The 20,484-nt window shown below is 43.9% G+C and overlaps 1 protein-coding gene across 4 annotated transcripts; it reads right to left on the bottom strand.

The window, feature by feature from the left end:
* Positions 1 to 870: 870 nt before the first annotated feature.
* Positions 871 to 18,055, bottom strand: ZNF821 (zinc finger protein 821). 4 transcript variants are annotated; one of them, XM_059904080.1, is made up of 9 exons: positions 17,742 to 18,055; positions 17,009 to 17,071; positions 15,727 to 15,844; positions 14,304 to 14,418; positions 7,201 to 7,326; positions 4,534 to 4,679; positions 3,700 to 3,804; positions 2,594 to 2,760; positions 871 to 1,821 (listed from the first exon to the last, which is right to left on the bottom strand). In XM_059904080.1, the coding sequence occupies exons 4-9, from the start codon at positions 14,341 to 14,343 to the stop codon at positions 1,167 to 1,169; spliced, it is 1,239 nt and encodes a 412-aa protein (XP_059760063.1). In that variant the 5' UTR covers positions 14,344 to 14,418; positions 15,727 to 15,844; positions 17,009 to 17,071; positions 17,742 to 18,055; the 3' UTR covers positions 871 to 1,166. The 4 variants fall into 4 exon arrangements, with proteins under 4 accessions (XP_059760063.1, XP_059760064.1, XP_059760066.1 ...); XM_059904081.1 differs by having other exon boundaries at positions 15,727 to 15,814; XM_059904083.1 differs by lacking the exon at positions 7,201 to 7,326.
* Positions 18,056 to 20,484: the final 2,429 nt, after the last annotated feature.

Below are 20,484 nucleotides of genomic sequence, written 5' to 3'. Positions count from 1 at the left end.
GAGTCCAGTTTCCTTGTTATGATATTGGAAGAGGTCCACATTCCTGGCATAGTTATTTTTCTGGCTACAACTTAACTAGGGCACTTCCTTCTGGACTTCAAGATCTGTAATTATCTAAACTGTATACAGCCTTTGGTGCAGGCTAAGGAAAGTTCTGTGCTTGTTGTGTACCATCACAGAAGCTTTTTAGAAATGACCTCAGCTCTTGTCTCCTCCATGGTTTGGCAGCCATACAAACTGCCAGAGTAGTCATTTTGCTCTGACCTTGACCGCTACTGACTTGAGCTCTCATGGCACCTTAATTCTGGATTTTCCTCAATGGGTTTTATTATCCTGCCTTGGCTCTGAGGAATAAATAAAAAGATGGGTTTTTACCTCTTCTCTCAAACATGTGTTCCTCGGCACTATGAACCTTAATATTGCAGCTATTTCTATGAATGTATTCCTGAATGCAACTGAGTGTTGTCTAGGGTAGAATTTTTAAAAGTTTGGCAGACTGAATTCTGCTGGGAAAAGTAGCTGGTACCTGGTCTAAATACTGCATCCTCTTTAGCAAATGCCAGTTATGAGGAAAGGTGTCTACTTCTGAGTTTGGACAAGGTAAGCTGGGTTGAAATAGCTCTTGGGACCACAGGTGATCTTCATTAGTGTTGTGGGCATGCACCCTCACAAAGTCAGCATCGGTTCTTCCTTAATGTCGTCATTAACTTGTGAAGGGCCAGATACGGGATCTCTGCCGGGAGAGCCTGTGTTGAGGAGCACCCTCCCTTGGCAAAAGACAATGGCTAGACGTCCCTGCCTGAAAACTTCCATCCACGTCTCTCCTAGATTTGCTAGAATGAAATCGAGAGAAAAGCAGGAAAGGGCCAGTAAAGATAAAATTAATTTATTTGCCCTCACAACTCCGTGGGGTGGGCGTGGGCCACACTGGGGCCCCAGAGTCCTATGCGCATGCCCTGCAGCAGTGGGCTGGGGAGCTGAGGTGTCTGGAGTGCCTCCTCCCTCATCCAGAGCTGCCTTGAGCTGGGTCCCTCCTGACCCCATCATTCCTGCTCCCATATGCGAGGGGTACACAGGTCCACCTGCACCAAACTCGGGCCTGCCTCTGGCAGCAAGGACAGGACCCTGGGGACGGCTGAGTGGGAAGGCAGGCAGGAGGGTGTGGTTCAGTGCAGAGAGCTGCTGTTCTGCTCTTCAAAGGCCATCTTGCCCAGGAGCTGGCTGTCCAACTCCACCCCACTCACAGGTAGCTGGAAGAAGTTCATTTCGGCTGCTAAGGCTGCCATGGCAGAAGGGTCCTGGCCAAACTGAGCTCGCAACATCATGTCCATTTTCTCCAGCCTCCTCTTGAGCCGCTTGGCCTCCCGCTCCCGGATGAGCCGAGCCTGCCGCTTCTCCGGGGTTTCATTGGCCCGCTTCAGCCTCATGGCCTCCCGATCTCGCTGCAGCCGGCGTGCCCGCTGCTCGTCTGTCTCCTGCATGCGCTGCAGGCGCTTGGCTTCTCGGTCCCTCATGCGCCTTACCTCCCGCTCCTCGGGGGTCTCATTGTCCCGCCGGCTCTTCTTGGCTGTGCGCTCTCGTTCCAGCCGCTGCAGCCGGACTTCCAAAGGCTCGTTCTGTCGACGCAGGGCCCACTTGCGTACACTGGGGGTCTGGGCTTCTAGCAGTTTCCGGTAGGCAGCACAGTTGTTGCACACAAGCAGAATTCCAGCAGGGTACACTGGAGGACTAAAGGCAATGTCCTTCCCCTCAGCACTAGAGGGGCCCTCACTGTGGGCTGGCGGTAGGGATTCCATATTAAGGACTTCAGGAAGTTTCTCACTGGAAAGCAAAATTTTTAGATGGTTAATGCCACGGTCTAACAAGGCTCAGGTATCCAGCCCTGACTTACTCTGTCCTACCAGGCCAGATGCTCCAAGTTCACCACTAGGGGTCAGTATGAGTGCTCGGGAGACCTCCTCTACTTTTCCACCCTTGCCCTTCTTTGGGCTAGGTTGTCTACCAAGTCTTAAAGCCCACCTGCAGTTAGGGGCTGAGCCAACCGCCATAGCAAGCCACCAGAAATGAGATGAGCCCTTACAATGTGCAGTTCCATTCAAGCCGGACTGATGGTGTTTGTAGGAACTGTGCAGGGCAGTCCTCCTCGAGGTGGAGGCTGCCTTCAGGGAAGGGCCAGTCCACTGGCTCCACCTCCCCCCAGCTGACCCTGCGTTGTACACTAGCAAGTGGGACTCGGGCACAGTTTACACAGTTCCAGTCTTCCTGGGACACAGTGGAGACTCTGTCCTCACATTAGGGTCCTCTCAGCACCCTGTAACTTCTTTCTCCATGCTTTATCATGAATGTTCTTGGTCTTCCCCACATCTCTTTCTAGTTGAAGATATTCTGATCAAGGAAAGAAATGAGAATTCACTTCCCTTTGGGGATGTCTAATGGAATGGACATATTTACTAGCCTCATTACTCGTATTTCCAAAGAGTCAAGAGTCAGTTGCCTTTGCATTGCCCATCTCTAACCTTCACTTCAACTTGGGAAAGCAGAACCCACACCCAGTAATTTGTTCCCAGCACAGAGGGTTAGTTGCCCGGCTAACCTGTTAAACGTGGCATGGCTAGTAAAACGGGCTCCACACACAGCACAGTTAGACCGCTGGTCCTCCGAGTGGATTAAGAGGTGGCGACCCAATGACCCGGGGGAGCTAAGGGCCCGGCCACAGACAGGACACATGTAGCTCTTGGCGCTCACCACTGCTGCAGTGTGCTGTAAAAGAGAGCCTTAATCTGTCAACTCACACCAGCTCCAGGACAATCTGTACCCACTTAGGAACTACTTTCTGGGAAATGTCCCCTTTCCTTAGTCTTAGAACAAGGACTTGCAACTATTCTCCCTATCTAGCACCTGGAAAAGTAAGAGTCTCTTGTGTTAAAGGGCCTTCAGAAGGGCAAGGCCATCCAGACCATCGCTCAGATTTCATTAGTTTGAGTTCTGACTATGTACTGGGACATGTGGCTGGCTTGGGGAACAATGGGACTCCAGAGCCTGAGAAGAATTCTTGCTCAGGATAATTTCTCATGGCCTGCTTGCCACATGCTGTGTAGGTACAAGTGCATTTTAAAGGAGCGTTGAAGGTCAAGTCTAGAAGCTGGCTGGAAAGACTGATATCCAAAAGGTATTTAAATGCACTGCCTTTCCTTCAGTCTTTTAAAATCAGTCTTCTGAAGAAACGCTTCTCCTCATGAACCAATTATCTTTATGGTAAAACTCAGGCTGCCTTGCGTGCTGATGCCTGTTCAATACAGAGCATAAGGCACGTGTTCCGCGACTGGATCAGGGAAAAAAAGGAAACAAAAGTTTGTCTAGTTCTGACCCCCTGGTTTACACTATCTTTCTCCAGTACTTCAGAAACACCTATGTTAACTCATTTTTTCTTCTTTAAAACAAAGCCCAGTTTCTATTTCACTATTTAAAATGTGCCTTAAGTAATTTAGAAAAAAATGATACTTAATTTTCACAGTGTGTCTGCCTGGGAACCCAGAACATATTCACTCAACATATCCCACTTATTCTCTACAATGTTCTGAGGATTGGAGTGGAGTCTTGGTGGAAGCAACAACCCAAGGTTCTTTCCGGGGTTGGAGGCAAAGGCTAAACAAGTTGTTGGCGCCCGTGTTCTGGAGCATGCGGCTCCGCACGCCATACCTGGTACACATGCGCAATCAGCTGCCCCCGACTCCCACAGTCTAGCTGGCAGAGGGGACACTGGCAGAGTCCAAGTAAGGGGTCAGAATTCAAATTCTCCGTGACCTGCAATTTAACAAGTAGGCGATTCATGAACACAGTTTACCAGTCTCTTCCCTGCCCCTTTGAACACAGTTTACCAGTCTCTTCCCTGCCCCTACTTCTTTTAAAAGGGTATCCTGTTAAAAGGAACACAACCTCTTATCATACATTATTATTAGGTTCCCATTGTGGGTCGAAGGAAAAAGTGATAGGGGAAAGGGAATTAAATTTGCTCCCATCTTCATTTTCTCCAAGGCTTCCTGCCATGAAGACATAGTATTTATTACTCCAGAGAGAGCTTATCTATTTTTTTTTTCCCTAAGGTAAACTCTGTAGAGAGAAGATTAGCTTTCCCTACTGCCATGCCTCTTGCAGGAATCCTTAGGAAACAGTTTAGTGAAAAGATGGCACCTCAGTTAACACTTTGACTGAAATTTGCAAGCATATTCAAGAGTACACCTGAGGAAGTCAGCTAATAGTTTTGCAAAGACGGATGTTCTGCTGGGAGGAAGTGGGGAGCTTTAGGAAGAAGAGCTGTGTGGGAGTGAAGTGATATGTGGGTGGAAAAGGAAAGCTGGGTGTGAAGAGAATTGTGTGTCTGAGGTTTGGGTAACTCATGTTGGGAAGGAAGAGAGGCTTCATATGAAGCCCAGGAGACCCTCAGAGGCAAGAGTGTTACATGTGGAAGAGAGGCATCTGGGCAGAGTAGAAGGGTAAGGAGGTTCCCGGACTCAGGAGCCATTTGTCACTTGCCTCATGCTCTACCACACTGTTCCCACCAACAGGCTGTTCTGCATTTTCTAACTCTTTTTCCACTTTGACCACCCCTCCGTCTTCCTCTGATGTGTGGGAAGAGACTTCATCTTGTGTGGTCTCCTCTTCATCACCCTCACTGTCACCTGGAACACACAAACTGGTCACTTGTTCTGATTTTTGCATGAATACATCTTACGCTGCTTTCCACCCTACAGTTTGCAGCTAAAATGGAAAACATTCTCAGATCTTCCATAATATAGTTTGTATCAGTGCTTATTTGGGTACAAATCACGTTAAGTGGAAGCCAGCTATAATTGTTTATATTGCCATATACACACTAAAGAGAAAATCGGAGGCAAAACTGTATTGGAAAATGGTTATTAGGTCCTGTATATTATCATAAAAATGATAATTTCTTACACAGGGTTCTCAAATATCTCACACTTTCAAATCACACCTCCCATGCACCTCACACCATGCTCATTCCAACACACCACTTCTGACTTACCAATGCTTATCACTGATTTTATTACTTACTTTTCTCCATAACCTCCCTGCACAATTTCTCCATGGTGTCGCATACACTATTCTATTCTGAGACCCACTAATCTGTTCTCTCCCAACAAACCCCAAGGCATGATTACAGAAACACCAACAAGTTTTTCTTTCCTCTTATCAATAAAGGAGGCAGTAGGAAATTAGGTAAAAATGTCACTTTATAGGGAAAAAGCTGCTCAGTACAGTGGAAAAGTTAGCACAACAAACCTCGGGCATTCTGTAGTGGTATTTGACTCACAGTGTTCTTACCCTGCTAGTAACTCAGCATTCTATGTTAAATAAGTCCATTGTTTCTGTTGGTTCTTTGGATTATCTGATGGATCATTGAATGCATCAAGTGGAGGGATCAGGACATTCTTTACTTTAGGATGAAATATAATTTCTTGTGGCTAAAGTAAGAATTGATTTGTTTTAGTTCAGGGTGCAAGATGTGGCCGTGCAGAGGTCTGCCTGTGGCTAGGGGATCTGCAAGGTTTGTGTGAGCTGATTTTTTTTCTCTATTACTTATAAAATTGGAAAAGAAATGATTTTTAAAAAAATACAATAACATAGGGAGTTCTTTCTGAAAGGAAAAAAAAGTGCTAGTACTTTGAAGATCACAAGAGGAAGCCAAACCTAGGGAAGCTGTCCAGTCCCATCCTAACACCACCTAGATCCTGGACTCCTGGGCCTGACTGTCAGCAAGAGAAATACAGGATAGAGTTTCACCAGGCTTTCAGCATCAGCAGTGAGACTCAGCTTTCCTAGCTATAACAGTGCGTCTTATCTTCTCTCTCCTATCCCTTACGTAATTTCTAAATCTACCAGTAACTGGGCAAAACTGGTTACATTCCCTTTCTTCAAAAGAAAATCTAACCAAATCATCTGCTAGTAGATACATGTGTCTCTGTTAGATACTTCACTTGGTTGGTGGACTGGATTTGGGCCCTGGAAAGATCTACAGTATGCCTTATTCCTTGGTCCAAAGCTTTAGTGTGAATCCATCTCAGTAATAAGGGTTGGCACAGATTAAATCATACTATATTTTCTCACCAGCTTATTTGGAATACTTGTAGTCTAAGACAACACTGTATCAAACACTTTTTGTAATTCATCAAAAATCCAAATATATCTCTCTAATAGAAAGATTAAAAAAAGCATAAGTATGCCATGCAGAGGGATGATGCAACTTTTCCAGAATGGAAACCTATCAGACTTCTATAGATATTGCCATTCCTACCTATTACTCAAACTGGTGGCTCCCACAGATTTTCTAGAAATATTTGGTTCGCTTTTCTGTACCTGAGCAATTACTTGCTAAATTATTATTTTTATTGCTAGAGTATTAGTTTAAGTAGAAAATGTAGTTCCTGGAAGGTACAGAGCTCTCTCCCTCTTCTTTCTTTTTCAACCCCGAATGTGGAGAAAAATCAGAAATGTCAATATGAATTGACACTAATAATAACCAATATCAGATGGATCAGATGTGAAAATCATCCTAGGAAATAACACACCTCAAAGTGTATTTGTTCAAGCAAGTCACAGAACAGACAATCCATGAGGCTCAACCAGTTACCAGCCACTGTCTTTTCAATCTCTTAACCAAAGGGATCTACTCAGGACTTGGTGTGGGAAGACCTCGACATTAGCATTTTACACGCTGCATAATCTCACTGGTAAGCAAGTCCTCTTATAAAACATTAAAACTGGGTCCTCAAGCAAAACTTTCATAATACCACTCTTACATTTTATTAATTATGAATAAATAGATCCTAGGAGACAGGGATTTTTTTCTTTTCATTTGACCTAGCCCAGGGGCTGCTTGAGCACTCATTATTCCTATGCCCCTGTCTATCACAGTCATCACAAATCTATCTGTGTATGGCACTATGCCAAGTACTGCAGTCCTTGAGTTAACAAAAAAATATATATATAATGCCAAACCTGTTCTTTCTCTGGACAAGCATATGCCCATACACCTTAGAACACCTTTGGGAACACTGAGGATCCACAAATCTCCTTCTTCATGTCTTCCTCCCAACCCCCATGCATAATCCCCAGAGCACACACACTCTGATAATTCTTCTCCCATTGCCCTGAGTCATTACCAGAAGGTGCAGAACTCACTGCTACTGGAGTCCTGATCTCTTAGTTGTTGGATAGCTTGTCGCTGACTGCCAAGGTCTCCAGGAAAATCAGTTTTCATCATCGCCTGGCGGGCTTGCTCTTCTAGCCCAGCAAATACTTGATCCCCTGGTGGTCACAAGGAAAAATAGTCAGGCCACCAGCTGGGCAGTACATCCCCAGGCAAGCTGGTTGGAAAGTCAGACCATTCAAAGGTAGGAGACAGGCAGGTACCCTGTGGTGGGGTCATTCATCTCCAAGTCAACTTGTTGCCTCCAGTGGTTTCTGGGCACAGCTACTCTTCTTGGGCAACAAGCCAGATGCTCTAGAAAGCATCATTTGCTTCTCTTAAATCCTAATACTGACTCCTTTTAAAGGTGATCAATTGCTACTTTACCAATTTAACATCAAAATCTCAATTCCATTTATAATCTTCCATCAGGACTGGGGAGACAGAGGCAAGAGGCAAAGTGATGGAATGAAGATGGGGCAAAAAATCTGGGCACAATCTCTGAATCTCAATGTATTAGCAATATGGTCCTGATTCTGTCTGCCTCTGACTATAAACAAGTGCTTCAAATAATCCATCTGAAATAGTATCTATGACCCCATCTTTCATCCACTCTCCTTACAAGACATACTCTAGAAGTTCTTCCTTTACTCTCTCACATCTATTAGAATTAGCCACAAGCAAATCAAAAATTGGTTGAATAATGGATTAAAAGGAAAACAGATAATATGTGAACTCATTTCTGCTGAGGAACAAACTTCCTGAAACATGCCAACCAATTTGCAACAGGTAATATTTCATCTAGTCTCCTTGGTTTAGTGTGGTCTTTTTTTGTTTTTTCTTTGTATGCAGTATCCAAAAGCCCCGGACCCATCCTTGATTATGCATTTACTGTGAGGAACTCTGCCTGGGATCTGTGTGGTTATTGAAGAGTTAACATTTAAGTGCTCTTTTATTTCCAAGAGGCCAGGCATAAGGAGAAAAGAGTATTGGGTTTCTTGAGGTTTCCATTGTCTCAGTCAGAGTGGAAACTACAGTCCCCATTCTCCAGCCACCAAGAGAGAATAATAAAAAGCCCTAGTGAAATGTCTGACAATAGACCAGGCGCTTTCTTAATGAAGAGAGAGAGGAAATTAAACAGGCTCAGGTTCCGAGGCTGATACAAGGATGTAGGAGGAATGAACTGGTCAGTTGACCTGTACAACTAGTCCTTGGGCAGTGAAAGAACTGATGTGAAGTAGGCTTCATGTGATTCACTTAGGTATTTGTTCAGCAAATATTCATTGAACATCTACTATATGCTAAGTGCCAAATGCTAATAATAGTGATTATTTGGCACTTCCTAGTTCCAGGCTCTACGTTAAGTGCATTATAGTTGCTACCTCACCTTAATTCTCTGCAAAACTCTATGTGGTAGTTATTACTATCCATATTTTACTTAGGAGAAAACTAAGATCTATGGTAGAACTAAGTATTCAGACCCCAGTCTGTCCAACCCTTAATTACCATATTTTTCAGTTGCTTTCTAGCAGAGTTGTAAACAGAATTTTAAGCGGTTCATTAGAGCAATTTTACTGAAAACAAACGCTTGTCTCTGTGTGACAAGAACAGCTCTGATCCTAGTGTTAGTGTTACCTTCCTACCACCAGAAACTGATATACAACTCAAATACCAAAATAATGTTCTCAAGCAGGACTGATGGAAGGAACCATCATTTTTATGGTTCTGATTCCATGTGATGAGTTACCATGCCTGGGTTAGAGTAATATTATGGCTATTCTGACTGACACTATGAGTGGGAATAGAGGTGCTAAGAGTCCAAGTGTACTTCTAGCCACACAGCCCTCAAGTAAATAAAAAATAACCTGCTTTAAGTCCACTTTCATAATATTCAAGATGACACACTGGATATAAATTACCGCTAGGGAGAGCAAAAAAGGAATTCTGTGTTATAGCGCCTCCTCTTCCCTCTTTGCAGGAGTAAAATATTTAATTTCTCCATGTTGGTTCCTCCGTAACCACAAGGCCATGGCTAACTGGAATAGTTACTGAATTCTTCTGGGTAAATGCATGTTTTTGGACCTGGTGGCCGTGGGCAGATATGACACTAAGGAACAAGTTAGGTACCAGCATATAATTATCAAGGGAAGACCATTCTCATCAATGACATCGCTAAAGAAACCTATCCAGAAACCAGCTAGGTTTATAACATACTAAGAATCTACACTTCCCCCCCTTTCTTTTTTTTTTTTAAATTTATTTATTTTATTTTTGGCTGTGTTGGGTCTTCGTTGCGGTGCGCGTGCTTCTCACTGCAGCGGCTTCTCTTGTTGCGGAGCATGGGCTCTAGGCGCACGGGCTTCAGTAGTTGTGGCTCGCGGGTTCTACAGCGCAGGCTCAGTAGTTGTGGCACTCGGGCTTCAGTAGTTGTGGTGCACGGGCTTAGTTTGCTCCGTGGCAGGTGGGATCTTCCCAGACCAGGGATCAAATCCGTGTCCCCTGCACTGGCAGGTGGATTCTTAACCACTGCGCCACCAGGGAAGTCCCCCCCCCCCCGGCCTTTCTTAATGAGGAATCACCACTGTATTAGAAGGACATCTATAAGGATATGTAATTTTCAAGATCAGCTAGTAATTCAGTCTAGTCTCCATCAAACTTGAGCTAAAAATTTATTCCTATTGAAGTTGTCTAAATATTTCAGCCTTCCCAGAACAGAGAAGAGTCAGTTCAATACAGCTGCCCTATCTAGGACTTTTGGGTGCCTTCTCACCTAGAATAGTTGGGCTATATTAATTCTGTCATTCCTTTTTTGGCAGTTTGGAAAGAAAAGCTATGCTCCTCTATTTTATTCCATTCCTGACTTGGGAAAAAGGCTAAGGTAAACTTTACTCCTTAGGGCTATTCTTATTTAAATACCAACATAAAGCAAAATATATAAAGACCATAAAGAGGGATTCTGGCAGACCTCATAGAAAAAGATATGTGAATGATTTCCCAGTAGTCATTATTTACCTAATCCCTAAATCTGACTGTCCAGACTTATCCTTTCATAAGAAGGTAGTGATAATTGCTAAAAGTATGTCATATTAACTCAAGTATAATGTGATCCATAGAGATACTAGTGATTAAGAAGTGTTATACAGTTGCCTGCTTTTACAATGTAGCATTATTATTTCCTTCTATCTTGAGACTGTTGGAGTAGGTTAAAAAAAATCCTCTGGCTTCTAGATATTAATGTAGGGCAACCATCTTCTTTAACATGGGTATTTATTTGTCTATTAATAGTTGAGAAAAAGTCATCTAAGTTCAACAGTAAAAAGCAAGGTACTACCTCTCCTTTTTGTGGTATGAAATCAAGATATTGTTGGTCTGATTTGGCTAGGGTTTTTCAGACCAGATAAGAACAAAGCCATGCAAACAAGCCTGTAGAACAGATGAGAAGCCTGAGATGAAAGTTACTGGAAGACAAAGATTTTACAATTCTCTTTCTTGAGTCTTTGGTGCAGTTAAATAAATGCAATGTCTGGCTGACTTAAGTAAAGCAGCTGAGACATATTCTAAGAGAGCAGATGTCAAATTCAGAATAAAATGAGCTAGTACTGGGAGTGAGGCACTTAGGATTCCTTTTCTAGCTGACAGTCTCCATAATCCGAGGTGCTATCACATATTGGGAACAGAACCATTTACCTCATAAGGATGCTGACAATGAATGAAGACAAAACAAATTATACTTTTTAGAAGAGAAGGGACTTTAAAGGCTCCTTTTTCCTACTTCTCTGTAAAAGCTGAAAACTTTAATTGAAGTTGAAAGTTTTTAGTCTCATATATAATCTGAAAACAAAAGTCTCTTAAGAAACGGACGTTTTCCTTTACTTAGTGGTTTGCTTGGTACAAAAGCACCAAATGAAAGTGTGCAAAGGATTGTATTTTCAACCTCTCTAGAAACAGTTTACAGAAATTTGTATTCAGAAGGGGGTGAGATGAGGAAGGAGGGAGGGAAGAGGTCTACAGAGATTTCAACCCATATGCAGTTCCTCTGTGACTAACAACAATTCTGGACTTTTATTCCAAAAGCTCTGCATCAAGTCTATTAAGGAACTGGGCAAAACACAAGAGCCTGCCTGGACGTTTCTGGGTAAAGGAGAGATCATGATGGTAATTTAGATACAGAGACAATCCTGAGGAAAGCCAAGTATATGCCAGAGCAGCCTGCCCATTGACTTCTAAAGCAGATCTGACAGATGCTGCCAGGCTACAGCAATGGGATTCTTAATGTATTCTTTTAGGAGGGCTTCTTAATATATTCTTTTAGGAGCTGCCTGCTACACAATCCTCTTGTTCCCAGAAGGCAGATCTAATGGAGCTCAGCCATTACTCTGCTCAAATGCCATTGGCTTTGACATTTAAGCAAAGCTTCTGCAGACCTTCCTGCCTCCCAGACCTTGAGTTCATTCTGTTTACTTTAAATAGATGAGCAGCATTAAATTCAATACATTTGATTGGTTCTATTTCACTGCAAGGGGTTAGGAGACGCATGTGGTCAGAAGACTGAAATTACCTATTTCTACTTGGCATTATTGTGGGCAATGAGAAGATGACCTTTCAAAAAATGTAGGACCAGCTTCAGTCCCCAAATAGTAAATAAGTAGAAGGTCCTCAGAGACCAGCAAATCTCAGTGTCTTTCTTCTTTCTTAGTCCATCATGTGAGATGCCTTCACAATTCCCTGCCCAAATGCATCACTGAAAACAGCCCCTCCCTGCGGGTCTGCTTTTTAGTTGCACCTGAACATTTCCATTCACAGCCCTCTTAATGGTCACCACCGCAAAGTCCCATCCGCTCCACCACAATACTACAAGGTTCACTAACTCAACTCTAGAAACTGCATTTCTGCAGCTGTGGATATGATATTCCCTCCTTCTCTGTGGTCTGTTTGTCCATCTGTTTTCCAACTCCAGTACCAGCTCATCTTGGCTTTGACTGATTACGGTGAGAGGAGATGCAGCTATGGACTTATGCTATGTGGGTGCAGGCATTGGCCGCACAAGCATTTACTGGCTTCCCTGTACTTAATCATACTATCATCCCCACCAGCTACTTTCCTCAAAGTCTCTTTGGACAGGTGGCTTTTAGAGGGAAATGCCCAACTCCAGTGATTGCCTTATTTGTGAACCCATCACTCTACTAAGAGTTCCTTTCCTGCCCTGCCTTCTTGGGGTCACATCTGTGTCTTTTATCAATATCCACCTTCAACCAGAGAGGGGAAGAAAATCCTTCTGAACCTCTGTGTTGTATTACCTATGGTACAGATACTTCATTTTATCTCTCTTGAAAATCCTCACATTCAGGCCCACTAAATTTTACTGTTTTAGCAGCAGTTTCTAAATCCTTCCTGAACCACTCACCTTTATATTAGGCAGCCTTCCATATCCACCTACTCCAGAATACACTCCTAGAAGTATCCAACTTGCTCTGTCTTATAAAACTTTTCTAGGACTTGAAGAATTAATTGTATATGAAAGTTTGCTACCCTAATCTCATTTAATCTATAAAATGCTAAAGTCCTCTTAATCCCTCTGTCCCTACTGGTTTCTCTCCTACTCTTGAAATTACCCAATAAAATAAAATAAGGTACATACTGTCTGGCATACGGTATGTTTTTAATAAATTTTAGTCCTCTTATCCTAACTCCATGACTGATCTATCCTCTCAAATGTAGGTTTTTTTCCTTAAAAAAAGCCAAACTTTCATTTGTTATACCACTGAATTCCCTTCAAATGTTGCTGTACTTTAGTCAGTCCTCCATAAGAACACGGAGCTACATGTCTCTTTTTAACATTTGAATGAGGATGCTTATCTCCCCAGATCATAGGAAACTGGTTAATTGTCTCAAAGCTACATAGATATATTAGTGTTAATTTAATAAGGCACTTTTGAAAACCCACTATGAGCAGTGCTAGAAGTAGAGAGGGATAGCAGGAATTATATATGGGACATAGTGTCTGCCCTCCAGAAGTTTACAATCCAATTACTAAAATAAAACATATACATGAACCTGCTGAGAAATAATGCAAGGCAATAGTGCATAGCTGGTTCTTGTTACCAGTTTCTCCTTCATGTGATCCATCCCACACACTATTTTGTAGTCCCAAAACACTGTATTCTAAATGTCACTCCATTCTCCCTGCTTAAAAACCTTCAGTAGCTCCTTACAGTCAGGATGAAGCGTGAACTTGGCCTGGCCTTCAGACCTCTACAATGTAGAGTTAAACATCTCCAACGTCATGTTCTATGGCTTCTGGACAAATGCAACTTCTGCTTCATACAAAGTCTCCTTGTCCCCTGAACATACCACGTGCATTCCCTCTTTGTTTCTTTGCTTTCCCCTACCTGATTTTACCTCTCCTTTCCTCTTTTTTTTTTTTTTTTTTTCCTCTTTTTTTAAAGAATCCACTTTCTACCTTCCAAGGTCCAGTTCAAGTTCATAGTCTAAGGCCTCTTCCATCAAGCATTCCCTGGCTATCTCAGTCCATGGAGCTCTCTCCCTCCTTTTTTTTTTTTTTGGCCTCAGGGCATGTGGGATTTTAGTTCCCTGACTATGGATCAAACCCATGGCTCAAATCCGTGGCCCCTGCAGTGGAAGGACAGTCTTACCCACTGGACCGCAAGGGAAGTCCCTCTCCCTCCTCTTAATTTCTGTAGTACACACAGTCTGCAGCATCCCTATTTTGGCACTTAGCATATATTATCTTGCTATATGCTCATCTATCTATCTATCTATATCTGTGGCTACATTATAGTCTTATATATCTTTATATTGTTTTACGGCCTTGGCATCTAGCACAAGGCTTTGCACAGAGTAGGAATCCTATAGATGTCTGTTAATGTGAATACTAAGGATGAATCAAGAGCACCTATTCCTAAGACAGGTTTCTAAGACCTCCTCCAGCACAGAAACACTTTAAATCCATCGTGTTCGACACCTTTAACCCTTTTTTCTTCACAAATTAGTGTGAGTCGATCACCTAAATTCAGATTACTCTTCCTTTCCAACCCTCAGCATTCTCAGGTTCCAGAAGAAAAAGCCCAGTACTCACAGTGAACTTTATTTGGATTTGTCTGTTTCCGACGGGACATGTTTCCCTGATCCAAGAGCTCTGGCTTTTCCCAGTTTCACGACTGGATGTTACTACCTCCTTGCAAGGTGCTGACCTACAAAAAAAAGGATAATGTTAGCACATGTCATTTTGCTCATAAATTACACACAATTAAAAGATGAAAGACTTTTTAAAATAGTTTTTGAGTATATAAAACTCACCAGTTATAAATCATTGAACTTCTTAAAGAAAGAAAGAAAGAAATGAATAAATCTCTAGCACAACTTTAAGGACCCAAGAAGTTTCAGAGAGAATTCCAAAGGATTTAGAGAATTCCACTCTAAATCCAACTCTGGAATCCATAATACTGTTAAGTGATCATGATCAAGCTCAGAGGGTAGAAAAGGAAGCAAAAAAACTCAGGCAACCAGCGTTAGAAGCACCATGGGCTCAAAGGGATAACCCTCATGAACTGTAAAAGGAAGCAAAGGAAGCTAAAGAGTGTGGCAGCTCATATGTCACATGCCCTCTGGAAGTCAAGCCCTGCAATCCGCACCAATGAGAGCCTCCAGATGTTTTTTTCAAGAAGTTATCTCTCCTGGAGGTGACGAAGGCACCACATCCCTGTGAGACAGGAAATATCTCAAAACTCCTGGGCATCTGTAAATGAAACATGGGAAATAGAGCCTCTACCTAGGGATGCAGGCACAGTGCTAGGCACTGTGGATGACAGGGCACTAAAGCAAATCAGACTTCATGTTGAAGATGGGCTTTTACCAGAGGAGCCAGGTGCCATACACATTGTTGAGTACTAATTCAATACCTCAATGTGGAACATCAACCTGGCCCTGCTCACATGCTCCCGAGTGGTGGTCAAAGTTAATAACTTTAGTGCCTCTTCTCAATCCAGCCTCTTGCAGCAAAGAGTGGGAAGAACAAAGAGAAAAGGTCCCCAAATGAGAAGTGCGGCAGAGACATGCACCTGCTTCCCTGAAATAGGAGAGAACAGATACTTAAGCCTAGAGGTTCCTGGTTAGTTGTAAGAAAGGCTTTCCCAGCATTAAGTGTTGTTAGAGAGTCCGAAATGGATTAGTAGTGGAAGCTGTGAATTTTCTTTGAAAGACAGAGTGAATAAACAGACATAGATTAAAAAGAGATACTCTCTTTCCTACCAAAGATAAGAACATGGATCTGGTCACCCTCTAACTTTTCTTTCAGTTCCTGCCTTCTCAGATTGTACTCACACTAATAAGCAAATATAAAATTGTAGTTTATTGCCTTAGGAGGCATTATGAGAGGCTACTTACTACCATCTACACTTTGCACTCCAGTTAGTGAAGACTCACCTCCTGTTATGCCAACTAACTCCTCTATGTAGCTAGAAAGGACCTCAGACCTGTAATCAGATCCTGCCTCCCCTTACCAAAAGAAGAAAGAAACCGCAAATGGCAAAGACAGGCCTCCACAGGAAGTGGCAAAGGAAGCAGCTTTCAGGCAGTCTTCTATCATATCTGCATATCAAACACAGTTCTTTTTCAGACCTTTAATTAAAAAAAAAAACAACAAACTCCAAATGTATACAGTAAAAATCAATTTTAAGGTAGTATGTTGAGTGCTAATGCTAAAGAAACGTGTTCTCTAAGTTTTGTTTGTGTAGATCATTTCTTTCTAATCAAGTAGTTATTTTACAAATTGAAGCAGTGAATGAATATTACACTTTGGATCTTTTCCTATAAGTCTGTGGAATCACAAAGTGGAAAGTTGAATAAAATGCAGGTTGCCTATCATTTTTTTTTTCTAAAATTTGCAGAGCTATAACTCTCTATTACATAAGAAAGAAAATGAAACCTTAACTAATCTTTAAATTTTCTTCCTATTAAGATCAGAAATAGAAACTGTGAGATAAAGGTAATAAAGATCCTTCTGAATGAAGGCCAAATAATATGACACAGGCTCTGTTCAGATCATCTTGGTGAGGCAACAGCTCAATACTAAAGCTACAAGTCAGAAACAGAAATCAACATCTGGCATATTTAAAGCACCAGTGTCCACTGCATCTCACAATCCTCCTAGTGGCCAAATGGGGAACCAACCAGATGGTACCCAATGGGACTTCACACCTGAGGGATTAAGGGGAAAACATAAGCAAATACTCTTCCTCCCTCAAAAAAAGAAAGCCTGTGGGGTCGTGGACTCTTGAAAATAAGTAAGTTAATTAATTATGTAATTAATTAACAATAAAAAACTAGCACTAGCAGATACATTCTTGACTGCACAACAAGATCTCAGAGGTTAGACAATTGTTTTATAGCAGTAAAAGCTAATAAAATCCATAGACACATTGCCGTAAAGTTCACTAACTCAGTTTTACTTTCAACACTGCCTCAGTTTCCAAGCCTGAATCTGAAACCGATACAAAAATGTAAATGGACAGCCTGAACATGACCATCTGGAAGAAAAACAGGATGGGAAGAAAGGTAACCGGTGAGATTCAGGTCTACAAGGGATTCTATTTAAAAAGGGAGGCAGTTTTGTCCATCTTTAGAATGAGGTTAAGAATACTTGGGAGGGGGGACAACGTCTCCCCTTAACACTGTCCCTGCTCTCCCACAGGTGTTAGGTTGCAGCTTCCAGGACACACCACAGACTTTAGCAAGAAAACACGGGTGAAATCCAAGCTTTAAGAAAAGAGAGTGCACTCCCACCTCCAGCTCTGGTGCAGTTCCCACGGAGCAAAGTAAACTCGCCTGAATCCCAGGTATCTGTATCTGCCAAAAAGGAGAGGACAAGCAAGCTGGTCACGTAGCCGCCTCACAGGTCACCCTGTTCCCACTTCTGCTCGGTCTGGAGCGTGTGTATAACCAGCCGAGACGGTCCCTCTGGCTTCCTGAAGCATGAGCACAGGTAGATTCCCGGGAATTATCAGACAAGAGCCAGAGGTCTTCCGAGGCGGCTCAGACAAACCCTCAGACAATACAGTCTTCTCAGAAATCTAAATTTAGAAGCCCTTCTGCGAGAAGGCGACTCGGCACTGACACCCGGGTCGGCGCCCCCACGCCCATCCTCCCCCTCCCCCAGCTCCAGCCCAGCCTGTCAGACGCCGGGGCCGTCCCGGCGCTGCCCGGCTGAGCCCCACCTGGGCCCACGCGGGGAGGGCGGCGACGCGGACGCCCCTCCCGCGCCCGAGACCTCCAGAGGGACGGAAAGAGGAACGGCCGCTGTGGGGAGCCAGCCCGGTCCGGCCTCGTCGCGGGAACCCGGGGCAGGGGGAGGGTCAGAGCCAAGGCAGCCCCCGCCCCCCAGGCCAGAGCGAGCCCCTGTTCCCCTCCCCAGACACAGACTGACAAAAGGACCGACAGCCGGCGACCAAGGGAGGGGGCGAGGAGCCCCTGCATCCTCAGCCTGGTCCCGGAGGGAAAGAGTCGGGGGTCTTTTTACCCGGCGCCTCGGCGCTCCGCGGCGCTCCGGGTCCCTGGGCCCCGCCTCCGGACAGACGGACCGCCGGACAATGGGCCCTGGGCCGCAGCTCGGGCCGGCTGGGCCGGGACTCTCCGGGACTGGGCCCCGGCGGGCAGAGGGCAGCTCCGGGCCGAGCTGGTGGCGGGGAGCCCAGGGGCGGCGCTGCAGACGGACAAAGCCAACGGCAGACAGACAGACGGAGGGGGAAAAGATGGCGACGCGGGCGGCGGGAGCGCGCTGCTCGCACACCCGCAGCGAGTGGGGCGCGTGCATGAGTCTCTCCTATCCCCCCTCCCCCCTTCGCAAGCTTCGTCCCCCTCCCCGCTCCCCAGGCGCGCGCCCGGAGGCATGGGCGGGGCTTAAGGGGCGAGGGGTCCGGGGAGGCAGGACTTAAGGGAGCATCCAATCACAGACATTCGAGAGGGGCCTCGCCTCGGTTCTCGCGCTCTGGAGACCACCCAGCCTCGCACCCTCCTAGGTCTCTTTCTGGTCCTGTCAACTCCTCAGCTCCCCTATGCTCTCCTGAACCTTTAAACTCTACCCTGACTGTCAGCTCTGATCCTGGTTTCCTACCCCACCTTTGAGTTCAGCCACAAAGCCCACATCCCCCAACCACAGCTCCACCGCAGGCTCCCCCTCTCCTTAGCCCAACCTTAGTCTCCCCCTTTCCCCAACCCAAACCCTCTTCCCTTTATTTCCCCACACCACACGGTTTCTCCGGTCCCCACGGCATTTAATGTGACCGAGATCTAGGGGCCACGGACCTTTGTGGGAGGGGCTAAGTTCAGCTGTCAGAACCTCAGAGGAGAAAAATCTTTAGCTTCGTTTTAGACATTTAAGTCTCCAACATGATTCTCAACTAATAAAACAACAGTAGCTGTAGACCCTGGGGCATAGAATTAATTTAGAGAAGGGTAACTTGTGGCACTGTTGCCACTTAAGGGGCATTTGGGGCAATTGAAAGTGGTTAGACTCACTTCCTAATAAAACACCTCCTTCCCCTCTCATCGTCCCCTTCTATTTCCTCACCGCTTTCCTTCCTTTCCTCTCATTCTCTCGTCTTGTAGAATGCCTAAGCCTGCCTTTGACATAGCTCACTTGGAGAAGTAGGGCATGCGGTGGAAAGATGAGATCTGACATTAGAAGATCCAGCTTTGAGTCTGCTGCTGACCAGCCTGGTTACTTTGGGCAAGTCACTTCCCTATTCTGAATCCCTGCTTCCTAAAAAAGTAAAATGGTTAATAATGTAATAATTCCTGGTCTCTACTCTCATAGGGTTGTTGTGCTGATTAAGTAAAATGAATATATGAAAGAGTTATGTAAATATCCCTTATGATCACTGGCCCCACAAAGATGGAGCTAATGAGGATGCTGATCATTGCTTATAAAGCAACAAGTCTTGGTATTTGCATAAAGCGCTCTTGCAAACTGTCCTTTCCAGAAATCTCTAACAAGATGATATCATTGTCTGCATCTTGTGTTTAATGTAAGAGGATCTTGGTCCTTCACAATTCTGTGGTAAATGGCTCATTCCTTCATTCATTCATTCTTTGTGGCTGGGATATGAGGTAGGAATTATTCTTTTTTAAATAAATATTTATTTTATTTATTTACTTTTGGCTACGTTGGGTCTTCATTGCTGTGCACGGGCTTTCTCTAGTTGCGGTGAGCGGGGGCTACTCTTTGTTGCAGTGCGCAGGCTTCTCACTGCGGTGGCTTCTCTTGTTGTCGAGCACGGGCTCTAGGCACGCGGGCTTCAGTAGTTGTGGCTCGCGGACTCTAGAGTGCAGGCTCAGTAGTTGTGGCGCACTGGCCTAGCCGCTCCGCGGCATGTGGGATCCTCCCGGACCAGGTCTCTAACCCGTGTCCCCTGCATTGGCAGGTGGACTCTCAACCACTGCGCCACCAGGGAAGCCCAAGGTAGGAATTATTATTATTTAACTTCAGTTCAGTTAAGGAAACTTTTAAATTTCATTTAAAATTTTAATTCTTGGGTAGGTAGCCAGAAAATGGAATATTCTCAACCAATCAGAAGGTTTTTAGTCAGTGTAAGAATGCAAGCTGGAATAAGCACTGGCTTTTGTACTTAACAGTAATTCTTGATGAGTTTAGACTGAGGGATACAAAGATGGCTTTATTATGTCACTTTAAAGTTGATGTAGTTAACATTTTCAACATGAAAATAGCTAGCAGGTAAAGTATTAGGAGAGAGCCTCCAGTGAAATTTCTTGGCTTCATCAAATAATAATGTGTAATACTGGGCATCTTGTTTCATCTCCTTGAGCTGCAAATAAAATGGGATCATAATAATGCTATTCTTAAAACCTTCATGTGTCCTAGAAACGCCTCTGAGGTGTTGTGATTCAGGGTTACAGTCAAATAAGGCAAAAATTATTAAATAAGGAATTAGTTTATTTTTGCTCTCACCTAAACTTGTTCTGGAGCTACAAGACTTTTTCTCTAATCATGGATTTTTTTTCAGCTTCACTTTTTATTTCTACTTTTCTGGTCTACTCGGATTTATGCAATTATTTTGCCATTTTAAGTATATTAACTTTCCCTTGAAATATCCTCTGGTTTATATTTATTGGCTCCTACCAAGACCCTGTTAGGGCTTTACATTACAACAGTATTGGTAGGGTAATTTAAAGAACTCCATTTAAAAATTTATTATGATATAATTCACTTACCATGAAATTCACCCTTTTTTTTAAAGCACTTT

Source organism: Balaenoptera ricei, chromosome 19 (assembly GCF_028023285.1).
Source record: "Balaenoptera ricei isolate mBalRic1 chromosome 19, mBalRic1.hap2, whole genome shotgun sequence".
NCBI classification, from domain to species: domain Eukaryota; kingdom Metazoa; phylum Chordata; class Mammalia; order Artiodactyla; family Balaenopteridae; genus Balaenoptera; species Balaenoptera ricei.
Note: the sequence above shows the minus strand (reverse complement) of the source record. Positions and strands in the feature narration are given on the sequence as shown.